This window comes from Populus trichocarpa, chromosome 2 (assembly GCF_000002775.5).
Source record: "Populus trichocarpa isolate Nisqually-1 chromosome 2, P.trichocarpa_v4.1, whole genome shotgun sequence".
NCBI lineage: Eukaryota > Viridiplantae > Streptophyta > Magnoliopsida > Malpighiales > Salicaceae > Populus > Populus trichocarpa.
The window spans coordinates 17,906,995-17,921,654 of NC_037286.2; the positions used below are offsets into that span (position 1 = coordinate 17,906,995).

At 30.4% G+C, this 14,660-nt stretch overlaps 2 protein-coding genes across 2 annotated transcripts; both read right to left on the bottom strand.

The window, feature by feature from the left end:
• Nucleotides 1-1,430: 1,430 nt before the first annotated feature.
• Nucleotides 1,431-2,248, bottom strand: LOC18111308 (monothiol glutaredoxin-S6). The gene is made up of 2 exons (XM_052450353.1): nucleotides 1,831-2,248; nucleotides 1,431-1,719 (listed from the first exon to the last, which is right to left on the bottom strand). The coding sequence occupies exons 1-2, from the start codon at nucleotides 2,120-2,122 to the stop codon at nucleotides 1,706-1,708; spliced, it is 306 nt and encodes a 101-aa protein (XP_052306313.1). The 5' UTR covers nucleotides 2,123-2,248; the 3' UTR covers nucleotides 1,431-1,705.
• An 8,938-nt stretch (nucleotides 2,249-11,186) lies between these two features.
• Nucleotides 11,187-11,896, bottom strand: LOC18111306 (monothiol glutaredoxin-S6). The gene has a single exon (XM_006389620.3). The coding sequence runs from the start codon at nucleotides 11,794-11,796 to the stop codon at nucleotides 11,485-11,487; it is 312 nt and encodes a 103-aa protein (XP_006389682.1). The 5' UTR covers nucleotides 11,797-11,896; the 3' UTR covers nucleotides 11,187-11,484.
• Nucleotides 11,897-14,660: the final 2,764 nt, after the last annotated feature.

A 14,660-nucleotide genomic window follows, 5' to 3' on the forward strand; every position in this document is an offset into this window, starting at 1 on the left:
GATGTGGGGGTCGGGGGGGGCTATTTGTTTTGTTGCAAAGAGTTTTTTTAAGGAAGAAGAAGAAATAGGTGAGAGGAGGGGAAGGTCGACGGTCAAGTCATATATTAACTATTACTAATGTATTTACCGATAAAATTATTCTGTCTGTCAATCCGTCAGTAATTCTATCGGTATAAGTGACACATCACTACACGGGCTTCCCTGTTTGTATCCAACTATAATTCCATTGGTAACGACGTCCGCAAAAACTTACACGTTATTGTATTGTTTTGATTTTTTTAATTCCTTCTATTATGACTAAGATTTTCTCGGTGTATATATTTTTGTCAATAAATACCGACAGAGTTAGCGATGAAAAAACTTCGGTCGGTAAAGATCACCAAAAAATACCAATGGAAAAAATCCGTCGGTGATTCCGCTTGTATTTATAGATTTTCTAATAGTGTTCTTGAACTCTTTTGAATTTTCCTAATTATGAAGCTCACTACTGTACCTGCAAATGGAAAATTCCAGGAATTAGATATACTGATTATGTGCAGCACACCGCATTTAATATGGTGCTTAAGTTTTTAAAATTCGTGGAAGACATGGTGATCGAAAGATATTCCCCATGTAGAAAGAATAAACAAAATAATATCTTGAGAATTCAAGCATACACATCCTTAGCCAGTTCAATCATTGTCACCTTTTCTTTTGGATTTACATAAAACAGAACCACCAATCATATATGCATCACCTCGTTTTCTTCTTTTGTAGGGTTTAGCATTCAAAATATCCTCATATCTATGACACACATGCTACTTGCCCTGCTTCTGCCTGGAAAGAAAAGTTGATAGAAAGTATGGAGGATCATGTTGCGTAACTGCCCTGATCATGATATAATAAAAGCGAAACGCTACGTTGGCAGGGTCACTTGTAAACATTACGCTACGTTTAGATATATAACCTGGAATTTTAGCCCCGACGGTATAGGTTGGCTTTTTGTGAAGGCTACTTTGAGGGCTAATGCATTTTTCAAGACATGGTTTAATTGTCTAGCTACCCAATTAACTACCAAAAGCAGAGAAATCAAGATCATATTTCGTGACCACATGTTTTTTACATGGCTATCTAACTAAAAAGCATGGCGGATTCTGCAGCAACTTTGTGAAATAGAAGCTGCTGCTGGGTGACTAAATTACAATAGGTTAAACAACATCAGCAATAGAGGAAATTTCCAGCAATTTTAATCAGGAGCGTGTTTCTGACATACATTTCATATGAAATGTAAGCCACAACAAACTCCACGATTCAGGTTGTGCCACAGAATGAATGATTGTCAGGAAAACTGTGCAAAGTTCAGCACAGATTGTATGGGCTTCTTTAGGTGGCGATCACAAATGCTACGTACTCTAACTTGTGTCACCTTGGGAATGACAGTAATGAACAGCTTTACTAATGAAATTTCTCATTTATTGAAAAAAAAAGGTTGGGAAATTAATGTTCACCTTCACAAGTCTAATCCCCCGCACTTGTTATCCTCAAACAAAATGCTCATGCTCTTTATCTCACACACCCTTATGTGCACCCAAATGCTTTATTTTGAGCCCGAGGAAAGTAACAAAAGTAGTGCATCCTTATTAGACACAGAATATATGCGTGGAAGTTGTAATGAAAATTTCAAAACAGAAAGAGGTCCTTAGCTGTGCCTCTTATCACTTTTCGCTTACTTCGGGAAAACTGGAAACAAAAAACAAAAGTAGTAGCTTATCAAAATGTTCAGCAGCATGATATTGATCCGTGCCCTATATATGTCAGTGAGAAACTACTTATTCCACATCCATATAGCACCTGCTTGTATAAGCAATGGTACCAGCTGGTTCTGGACGTGGAGGCTCATCACCTGCCTTTCATTGCCAACCAGCTGCTGGCCTATGAACACAGCGGGTAAGCTCTGTCGAAACCCCAGTTGCACTAGTGCCCTTTCAATTTGTTGTCCATTTGTTATTCTGTCGAGCTCATAAATAGTTAGATTTGCTCCAAATCCACGTATAAGTGACTCGACGGAGTGGCTCATGCAGCAAGAACTCTTCCTGAAAATCACGACAGGCTTTCCTTGAATCATTACATTCACCACGTCCATTTTCACGAAGATCGATTGAAAGAGTTTGAAGTGGTTGTTGAGAGACTTTAGAAGGCGTGCGAAGGGTGTATGTTGATGAGGATTGTTAGAGTCTAAAAGGCTTTTCTATGAGGAGATTGAACACCTATGGAGGCTATTAATAGAGTCCATTTAAAATGATCGGCTTCCACAGTGTTTCCTGCAGGATAGAATACGAGGGACTGACATTAACTGTTAAAAAGATGTGTCATGAAATCCCCTGGTTGTCTTTTTTTTTTTTTTTAAATTAATGTTGGTTTTTGGATTAGATTGTAAATATCTCGATTAATCTCACGGACTCTAAAATTAACGATTATATAAGTTTTCAGTGACACTGAAATTTATAAGACTTTAACTAATAATTTTTTTTGAAATAAATTCAAAACCTGACATGTGCTAATGACAGGACTTGCTTGAAGCAATTTGACGTAGTGGTAAATGAAGGATAACATAATTAAATTATAAGTCAACTTAAAAAATTTAATAACATGATAAAACATTTAAAATATTTAATTTTTATTTATTAAAGTTTATTTATATATAATAATTTATATAGAAAAAACATGAGAAATTTAATAATATTGAATAAAAAAAAAATTTTAAACTAAAAAAAAATTAACTAAAATGTTTATTTTTCTAAAAAGTTTATACATCACATTTCTTGATTCAATCTGACCAATATGCTATATGCTATTAATTTTTATTTTTTATTTTATTTTATTTTATTTTTGCGACCTCGTTAACTTGGTGGTAAGCTATGGGTTGAATAGTCCAGGCTGCAATTTTTCCTTTCTTAGATTTTCCCTGTTTCAAAATCATAGAGCTCCATTTCTATCATATTTTGAGCAATATCTGCTCGCTGAGGTTGATATATAATTGGGTTTATCCATTTGATATATAGCAAGATTCGCACAAAAATAAAAACAAAAAAAAAATGATGCATTTAGAAAGAGAGCACTCGCCCATGATAGCATGGCCATGTAACAAAAACCTCTTACTGGTTTTTTTCATTTAGAAGATAACATCGAAAAGTTAAATGACTATTTATAAAAAAAGTAAAATATTTGTACGGTAAATAAGATAAGAATGAACATAATTGGAAAGAACAATTGAATTAATGATATGGATTTATTTATTTAGGATATTGTTTGCACTACAAATAAGATCGTTACTAGTGTAGCTAGTTAAAATTAGATTTACTATACTTTAGACAAACCGATAATTTATATAAGATCAAAGAGAAACTTAAATTTTAATTCGATGCACCTCGTCAAAAACAAGATTATTTTTTATAAGTTAAAACACTTCATGTTATGTAAAAAAAAAAAAAAAATTCAAAACCCAAGTTTGAAATCTATCCTTCGATAAAGAAAACTACCGATAAATCAATAAATTTAGATTGTGCAGCAGGATACTTTTTATCATTGTAAGAATTTTATCTATAATTAATTACCAGGAATGGAATAACAAACAATCCAAATTCTCCCACTCTACTAAACAAAATATACAAGGTACCGTGTGGAGCCTCCACCTTATTAATTTCTACACATTGCAGAACCTAGAATAATATAGTACGAAGACATTCTGATGAGCAATCAGAAAAGAAAAGGTTACTGCGAATAAATTACTATATCATTGCCCTCGTGTTATTCTGAATATATAGGAAGTGACTTTTACTTTCTAGTACCATATTCTCACGTGCAACTTGCTGTGACTTCTACCTTCTAGTACCATATTCTCACGTGCAACTTGCTGTATCAGTTAAGATATGCTACTGGGGGTTTGACCCTCGATATTTGAATATTACCTTTGCTAGTGTTAATATCCAAAATGTCTGTTACAAGCTATATCTGCTGCCTGGAAAGAAAAAATGACAGAAGGTATGTAGTATCATGATCATCTGCTTGCATAGCTGACTTGATCATGAAATAAAGCCCAAGTCTAGACTAGATGGTCACTTGAATATTGTGTTTTGCCTCCAATTCAGCTGCTAATAACTATTTCCCATCAGTTTAATGCACAAATCATGCATGATCATGATACTCTGTCTTACTCTCTTTACGATGTATGCTCGCTCTGTAAATGTAATTATAGAACCTGCAGCAGTCATTAATAAGTCTAAATCTAACAGATCAGAGGATAAGTATTTAAGAACTCATCAACTTTGGTGAGTCATTTAGGATCGTCTAGAGATGGAATATGAGAAAAAGGCAAAACAAGAGAAAGGACGGTTCCTAGAATCACAGATATGATTTATTAATATATAAGTAGAAGGATTTATTAATATGGAACTAGAATTTATATAAAAAAAATTAATAATATGAAAATAGATTTATTAATATTCTGCGTATCCACATTTGATGCTTTTACAGACGATAATGACAAAAATTTAATTCATTTCACCTCTCGATAATGTATGTAATCCTGCTAGTACAACACAATATACGCATGTCACATAGAAAATTCTATATAAAGTCACAACAAATTATATGCTAGGATAAATATTCTTATCAAGATATAAATTATTCCCTAAATCTCTAGTTAATCAAGATTGCCCATGTCAACAAGATGAATTTCAATATCATGATATATATTCTTCAGGTAGATATAGGCACCTTACTTTTCTTTATCATGACATTTACTATTCCAATATGTTTCTAGAGTTATCCAAAAATATTAGGCTAGTGAGCATAATATATAGCGCGGAAAAATATATTTTAAGAAAAATTTCTAATTAAAATTAGAAATTAATGCTAGCATGCATATTAATAATGTATTGAATTTATATTTAAACAAAACCACTATAGGATATTTACTCCTTATCTCGTACAAACATGATGTTTGCAAATAATCTTTCAAAACTCTAACAACACCATCTTATTTGTTTGTATTTCTAAATAAATTATATAAAATAAAAAAGATATTACTCTCATATTTCTCCATTTCTCCGCAATGAGTGAAATTAAGCTCTAGAATATGAGCAAAATTAAGGAAAAAAAACCAAGTTTAAAACATAATATAATAAACTAAAAAAAATGGTGACAAAGAAAAGTATAAAAAACATGTCAAAAAACCTATAACACTCTCCTTTTATCCCTTTTTTAGACTATATTTTGGAACACAAAATGATATAAAACTAATTATGATAATTATCAAAATAAATTCCATCAATTTTTAGATACCTATCATAAAAAAATATTAAGTCTGATAGATTTGACTCTTAAAGATGAAGTTTTTAGTGTTGAAACAATTATTCAAGTTGATGAACAAGAAGACTAACTAATCCAATTTTTGTACATGGGCTAGACAAACTAATGGGCTAGTAAAAAATAATTCCTTAAAGGTAAAAGAATTATAAATCAAACCCAAGTCTAGAAAATAGGTTGGCAAAAAAAAGAAGAGAAAATTACCCTCAACATACTATAGATTAGTCTCGAATTGTGATTGCCCGGTATTGTTTAAAAAATTATACTTTACATCCTAAATTTTATATGCATGCTAAGACTTAACATCCTCCTATGAAATGTAAAAAAAAATAATAATCTAATTATTTACAGGATTGTCATTATAATTCATTTAATGACTAAAAAACCCTAATGTTAAATAATATAAATTTGCCATTGAATAAAATTGGAGAAGGTGCAGGTGATAATTCAAAAGATGTTGCAGAGGAAATGAAGATTGATTTTGTCATGGCTTCTCCTTTAGATGAGGAAATTCAAAACATGGTAATAAGTTTGAAATAGAGGATTATGACTTTTGAGTCTAGTTCTAAAACTTTTGAGTTAGAAAATGAAATTCGCAGACAGCAAATTCCTATATGATTTTGGGTTTGCTTGAACATTGAAAAACATATAATGAGATTGCTGCAATTCTGATTTTCCATCCCCTAGATGGCAGTGAAGAAGAAGAAAAGGGAGAGATAATATTAACAAAATTAGGGCTTTTTCTAGGCTTTAATTTGGGGTTTTTGATATATATATATATATATATATATATATATATATATATATACACACACGAAGATAATTTGGTCATTTCATCACATTTTAATTTTTTTAATCTAAAATGTAAAATGTAATCTCTTAAACTATAACAGTTAATCATAATTCGGACCAAAATACAAGATTCTAAATGTAATTTTTCCAAAAAATAATTTTTCTATAGTCCAAGAAAATGTTTTAAAGCAAAATCAAACTCAATTCTAGGCACGAGCCGTGCACGTGTAGTTTAAGCCTAAAACCCACTTTACTTAGGTCCACTCTCATATAAAATCGAGCTCCATTTTAACTTTTTATATTCCTCATATATAAACAAGAAAATCTTGTTTTTTTTTACTATGTAGGATAGAGTTTTGGGGTTTCATAAAAACATATCTTCTAAGGGTTCTTTGAGAATAATTTTTCATTCACCTATAGTTTTTTTAACTAGATTAATATTCCATGTTAAATACCTTTTGTTGAAGAATAAATTTTAACAAAGTTTTAACTACAAAAGTTAATAGACTCCACTTTTAATTTGGTCTTTAATGTATTTATTAACCATGTTTTAAAATAAAATTTTAACAATCACCCATATGAATGGTAATTATGTAACAAGTATAAAAGACTCAAAGATTCGTAGAAAGATATCAATTTGATGGTTCACTATGTTAGGATAGGTAGCTTCTTACTATGAACCATTCATAGTGAAGTCATTTTACTTCCTCCCTAAGATATTTCGAAGCCATTTGACTTCCTCTCTATTTTTATCAAGAGTGATAAACTCTTATTCCTTCATAGATTTTACATTGCATGTTTGTTTAGAGGATTTTCATGATATAGCTACTCCACAAAGTGTGAAATGACATATTCACTAATAGATTTTAAATTCTTAGAGTTAGATATCCAATTGCCATCACTATATCATTTTAATACCACTAAGTAACTGATGTAGACAAAAGCATAAACAGAGAAAGATTGTATGTAACAAAAATAGAGTTTTGGTATAATAAATTGCACCTAAATGATCTTAATTTGTAGCTTTATTTTGATTTATTCTACCTCTTTAAAAGGCTTTGCAAATCTTATAATAGTTTATAAAATACCTTTATAAGGTAGAAAAAATCAAAATTCTAAAACAAAAAAGGAAAAATAATATAAAATCTAAAATTAAGAGTTAGGAAAATAACAAAACTATCTCAAATAACATATTTAGGGCCTACTTTGGGGGTTTTGTATCAAACAACATGCATTGGTAGACTGATGTATAATAAATCGATATATACTACTATGTAAGCATATCCGATAAAAAAACAATTCATAGTTTTAAGTCCTATATTGAATTTTTTTGGATTAGGTACAACCATATTGACACCCATATACTTCAAGGTATTTATAAAAAGATCTTTTTCCTTTCTACAATTCATATGATATATTTTCTAATTTTTTTACGGTACTTTATTAAGCATGTAATTGACAGTCGGAAGTGCCTTCCTTAGAAGATCTAAGGTGTTCTTAAACTTATCAATATGACATTCATTATTTCTTTTAATGTTTAATTTTTATTTTTCATAATGATATTTTGTTGAGGTGAATAAGAAGCACTAGTTTAGTAGATAATACCATTTTGAAAAAAGAATTCACCTAAAAGTGTTTTGTATTCTTCACCTTTATCACTTCTTATATCTTTATTTTATTATTAATTAAGTTGATTTTCAACTTTATTCTTATAATGTTTAAACATTTCAAGAGGATCTTTGATCCTAAGCAAATAGATTTATAATACCTTGCATAATCATCTATTAAAGTAGTGTAATACCTTTTTCAACTTTTAGTTTTTATAAAATTTAAATCATCAATATTCAAGTGAATTAAATATTGAGGTTCACTATTTTTTTTAACTATTTTAAAAAAAATGCTTTATGAATTTAATTGTACATAAACCTCACACATGATTTTTCTAAAAAATTACACTTGGTAATGATTTAAGATTTATTAACCTTTATATAGAATTATAATTCACCAAGCATTATTATGCCATATATCATTATTATTATTACACCAAGCATGATTTTTCTAAAAAATTACACTTGGTAATTATTACATTCATTTTGAAAATGTGATTATAAAAATAACCCTTTCCTATAAGCATTCTATTTTTAAAGAGTAACATTATCACTTTTGAAGACAATTTTAAAATTATTTGTACTTAACAATGAGTCAAACACTAAGTTTTTTCTAATATTAGCAACATGAAGTACATTGTTTAGGATTAGAAGGTTTTTGAAAGTCATCATTATTATAACCTTCCCAAAACCTAATACCTTGAAGGTTAATAAATTCTTCATATATAGGTGTTCTCCATCCACTTCTTTGTAAGTGAAAAAAATCATTTTCTTAAAGCATACATGTCTTATGGTACTAATGCTCAATCCATTCAAGATGTAGTTATTGCAACATTAGTTAGGGCAATCAATTCTTGAGTTGATGTCATGGTAAAATTCTATAAAACAACAACAAGAAATTTATATAAAAATGTTAGCTTCTTAAATAAAAAAAATATAAATAAGTATAGTAATTACAAAACCAAACAAACAAAGTTTTTCAACTATGGGAAGATCAAGTTTTGATAAATTTAGATCAATATGGTATTCTTATAACATGCATCACACTAATATAAACTTATTTAATTTAAATAAACAATTAGCATAAATACATTGGAAAAACATATATAAACTAAACAAAGATAAAGATAATACATTTAAATATATGGTTTTAATTGCTTAATTAGTTCAAAAGGATACCACATTCATCTATTCTATTTTTTAAACAAATTTCTTGATAATAATAAACTAGATAAAAGTTAAACTTTAGCTTAAGCTCTAGAATAGGATCAAGGAAAATTAAGATGAAAAAATCAGCTTAAAAAATAAGAGAATACAATGAAAAAAGGAACAAAAAAAAGTATCTAAAACACGCTTCCTTCAACACCATTTTATAATGGATTATGGAATCAAAATTGTTTAGAATTAATTATGATAATTACCATAATAAATTCCCTCCATTATCAATCTTAATTTATGGCACTAGAAGCTTAAAAAATAAGAGAATAAAATGAAAAAAGAAGCAAAAAAAGTATCTAAAACAGTCTTCCTTCAACATCAATTTATAATGGATTTTGAAACCAAAATTGTATAGAATTAATTATGATAATTACCATAATAAATTCTCTCCATTATCAATCTTAATTTCTGGCCATAAAACAGTACTAAACTTGAAGATTTTAGCTTTAAATATAAGTTTTTAACAGTAAAACAATTCTTCAGGTTGGTGAAGAAGAAGACTAACTAATCATATTGTTATTCATAGGCGGAAAAACTAATGATCTAACAAAAAAATTTCTTATAAGTTAAAGAATTATAAACCCAACCGCATGCTTGGAAAATAGGTTGGCAAAAACATAATTTTTTTGTAATCCAAAAATTTATTTTACAGCAAACCTAAACTCAAGCCTAGGCACGAGTCGAACTGCGTTGTGTGGCTTAAACCTAAATTCCATTTTGTTTATGCCCTCTCCTCTCAAAAAGTTTGGGTATTTTTTTGGTTCAATTTTAACACTTTAAACAATAAGAAAATCTTTTTTCATTCCTATGTAAAATAAAGTTTTTAAGGTTTTACAAAAACATGTTAAGAAAAGGTTGTTTAAGATTAATTTCTCATTCACCATAAAGAGTTTTTGTTAAAAAATAAATTCAACAAAATATTAACCTAAAAATGAGTAAATATGTGCATTAATGTATTTTAAAACAAATTTCCTACGTCTAGTTGTTTTGTGGTTAGGAGAGTAACTATGGGCTTTGTTGTCTTTTCTATAGTTATTAAACCTGGACCGGCCCGACGAGTCGACCCAGGACTTGACCGGCCTAGCGGGTCAATTTGGGACCCAGTCGACTCGGTCGTCCCGATGACTGGATCGATCCAGGTAAGGTGAAGGACCTGCAAGAGCAAAAAAATAGTCAAACTCGGTAGAAACCCATTTTTTTTTCAAATGTGTTTTTTCTCCTAACCAGAGACCCTTTTTTTCATATTTTTTAGTTAGTTATTAACCTTTTTCAAAGTTTACTATATAAATGCTAGAAGAATATTTTATTTTTTTGATATGAGATTTGAAGTCCTTTAGTATATATACTCTATGTTCACGAGAAAAAAATTATGTTTTTTCAATACGCGATAAAAAACTTTTTTTGGTTTAAATACTTCAATTTAAAAGGATAACATAGTGTATTTTTAATGTAGGATAAAAAACCTTTTAAAATAATCTTTTAAACTTCATTATTTACAACATGTATAACTTATATTCATATGGATTGTTTTTTTTTTTAATTTTTTGATACAAAATATTAAAACTTTAAAAAAAAAAACTTTTTATTTTTTCCAAGTTCATTTGAGTTAACCCGACCTAGGTCAACTCGTGTAACCCGGGACCCGGCTCCTTGGCCAGGTCAACCTCCGGATCGGGTTTAATAACTATGGTGTTTTTCAAGTTGTCATTTATCTATATATATTTTCTGCACATCAGTGGTTAATTAACATATATTTTGATTTTTATCACTAATCTTGATGAACTAAACATCCTATTTCGATCAATATTATTGGTAGAATTCTATAACAGAGACAGGGACCAGTCCTTGGACATTTTATCAATTTCATATACTAGTTCTCTATGTTGTTTGGGCTCTGATTTCAAATCCATTATGAACTATAATTTTCTTTGATTTTTCATGTAATTGGAGCATACAAGGGTGTATATCATGTCCAGGTATCCACGTTAGACATGGCTTGGTATTCAAAACTAAAATGAAGGATCAAAGCAAAACGGTAGTTTCAAATAAAAATGACTCCTAACAAATATTTCCTTGCGGGAAAAATCTGCGACATTGGCTTTTCACATTAAAATATGCAGAGTTTACTGAAAAATGAAAACAAACTCCTGCTAAAAACTTTATATTGTGATTATTTTAGGAGTTGGATTAATTCTCGACTGATTTCCTACAATTAAAGACATATAACACCAATATTGCAAATGCATAATGCATGTAATTAAGCTATACGTCTCCTTTTATTTAGTACAGACTAGCTAGTGATAATAGCTGGACATGTTTAATGTTAATCCTGACCGCCGAAAAGGATCAAGAGGCTCTACAAAATATCTGAAGCCTTGGCCGATGATCAACATTTATCGTATGAAAACTGGATAAAAAAAAAAAGGAAGAAAAGACTACTTATTCTGCTTGTTCAGCACCAGCGAAGTACAGTACTACCGAATTAATGCATGTGTAAATATCACTTAATACTGCCATCTGATCAAATCCATATAGCTCCTGCCTTCCTAAGCAAAGAGCCTAGCTCATTCCTGACTTGTAAGCTCATGACTTGCTTATCACCACCAACAAACTCTTGGCCTATGAAAACAGTTGGTACACTTGGCTGACATCCTAGCTGCTGTACTAATGCTCTTTCAATTTGCTTCCCGTTTGGAATTTGATCTAGCTCATAAACTGTAGGATTTGCCCCAAAGCTAGATATAAGTGTTTTAATGGAGTGGCTCATGCAACAAGTGCTCCTGCTAAAAATCACCACTGGCCTGTCCGCAACCAACCTTCTCACGATATCCATATCTACGAAGAATTAACAGAAGTTGAGTTTGTAAAGGGAATATTATGTCTTGCGAAGTTTGTTGTGAGAGATTACAAGGCTTTGCTTTGAGGAATTTGACATCCTTGGATGGTCTATTTATACTAGCCATATGGAGGGGTTAATTGCTTTCCTTGATAGAATATCAGCTGAAAAAAGGGAATAAAATGTTAAGATTTGTAATCAATTTGATTCCCTATGTACTCTTGATGATTACTTGATGTCAACCTGTCGAATAAGACATTTCCATCATGAGCATTAATTAACATGCAAAATGTGACGATAATAATTAGAAAATGACAGATTCCCAGGTCACTTTAACTGTAAATTTAATATTTTCATGGTTGTTTGGTTTTTATATAAAGATTACCAAAAGATTATATATATTTATTTTGAATAATTTCTTTAATGTTATGTTATTGCAAACCAAAAGTCGTCCAAATGTTTAGCCTCTAATGGTAATTCATACGAACTACCAATAAGAAATCTTCTAAACTCTTTTAGGAGAGATTCTTGTGAGTGTCAGCTCTTTTCTTTTATGTTTTAGGTATTTTTATGTTGTACTTCACTCACCTTAGAAAATAAAAGGTATAGCTTTTTATTTAGAGAGAAAAATGAAAACCCTATAAATGAAAAAATATATCAAGTTTCCCCTTAAATAACATCATATATATTATTTTAGGCTAATTTTAAAAATTTATTCAATCAAGTCTTTATTTGATTGTTTCTAAATCTAAAATTGTAATCTCATGTATTAATTACATTCTAATCCTTAATTTCAAAAACTTATTTACAATCAAGTAATACTTGATTAATCATCTTATTTTTATTTATGACCAATGGTTTTTATGTGTGTGACTTATTAGATTTTTTAATAAGTTGTCCCAAATATAAATCTAACCCTAAATAAAATAGGATTAAATAAATTAATTTATTATCAATTCAACAATTATTTGATTTATAGTTGAAGACAAGTATAATATCTAGCAACCTGTCATGATTCCCTAAATATTAGGAAAGTCATAAGTGATTTACATTAACCTTTCAGTAAACAGTTTCTTAATGTAATTGTTATCCCTTCATCAACAATGTTCCAATTTAGATATTATAGCATGAAGTGTGTGTGTTCTGCCAAATAATTTTGTTCTCAACACCATAGTTATTAATTCTTTAAATACGATTTAAAACTCTTTTCAAATCTCATTCCATCTTATGCAATGATTTACAGTCAATACTATTTGACAACAGATGAAATACTTTTCATAATTCATCTAAGATGATGAATCTTCTTTTGATTACTTAAATGTATTCATATAGTTCATGTTATATTCAAAATCTGCCCATTTCTTACCTTTGATTAGGACAATGTGTAATATGATTAATTAAATATAAAACTTTCTATATAAGATATATAACTTAGTGATCTCAAGTTTAAGGATCACTTACACAACTATCATGTGAATTTTTTCATTGACACAGATGATCTCTTTTTATGAAATTCTCCTATGAGTTAGTTTAGTGTACATGTTCTCCTATGACACATAGGTATTTCTCATATCTTAACTTATGAGAATAACTATTTCATTTCATAAAGGAAAGAACATAATATGTATCAGTCTCAACAGCTCTAATTGATGTCCAGTTTTAATTGAGCAATGACTTTATCTTTATTCTAGATTTATTAATAAAATATTTGATAAATATTAAATATAAATAAGTCTTTATTAATAAATTAAATATATTTATATGAGTAAAGTCAATATCATATATAACCAATAAATTAACTAAAACACATATACACTAACATCCATCATCTTTCATATAAGCCAATATGCCCTCTTAATTACTAGTCTTTGTTGTTACCCAATTTTTTACCTATCTTTTTGATAAAATTTTAAAAAAATTCAAAAATAGCGAAAAACAACGAAAATCCAAAAAATACGTTTTTTAATATATTTGCATCGTTTTTAACATTTTCAGCATCGTCTCAAAAGAATTTAAATTTTCAAAGATCTTTGGAACGCGTTCGACTTTTAACGCGTTATTTTTAAAATCACCGATTTTCCTCATTCAAGTCGATATTGATAAGAAAAATCCAAAAAAATAAGAAAAATCAAATTTACAAAAAAAAAAGGAGTTGAGGAACCAAGTTTGGAAACTTAGCAATATTTTTACCTATAAATACTGGTCTACACAACACACACAAAAGGGGGCAACTTTGAAATAAAAAAAGAGGGAGCCATAAAAAAACCCTAAAGACAAAACCCTATAATCATCTTCTCCAACCAGCAGCCCCCCCAGCCATCTCACCCTCAGCCCCACTCTTCCAGCCGCCACCAACCCGCTCTCATTCCCTGCTCACCAACCAAATAGACCAAACAAGTCACCTTTTCTTCTTCTCCCTCAGCCAGCCACAACCAGCCTTACCCCTCATTTGACCCTCTCTCGGCCGCTCACTTCCCCTCACCCAAAACCAAAACAGAACCAGTTGCCGCCCCTATCTCTTTTAGCAAAAAACCAGAGAGAACCAAGGAAGGCCGCAAGCCTCCCTTTCGCTGTTCACAAAGGCCGACCGCACCCCCTCTTCCTCTGGTCTTCTCTCCCAGACAAAACCAAACCCGAGCCCCTCCATTTCCCTCGTCAACACAAGCTTCCATGCACTCCCTCTCTTCCTCCGATCTGCCTCACTTCTCGACTCTCCCCTCTCGCCGGCCGTTTCAGCTTCTTCTCCATCACATACCGAACCAGGTCTCCTCTCTCCTTCGATCATCCTCTAGTGGCAGCCGAACACAGCAACAGCCCCTACTCTCTTTGTCATCTCCTTCAACCGGTCAGCAGCAGCCCTC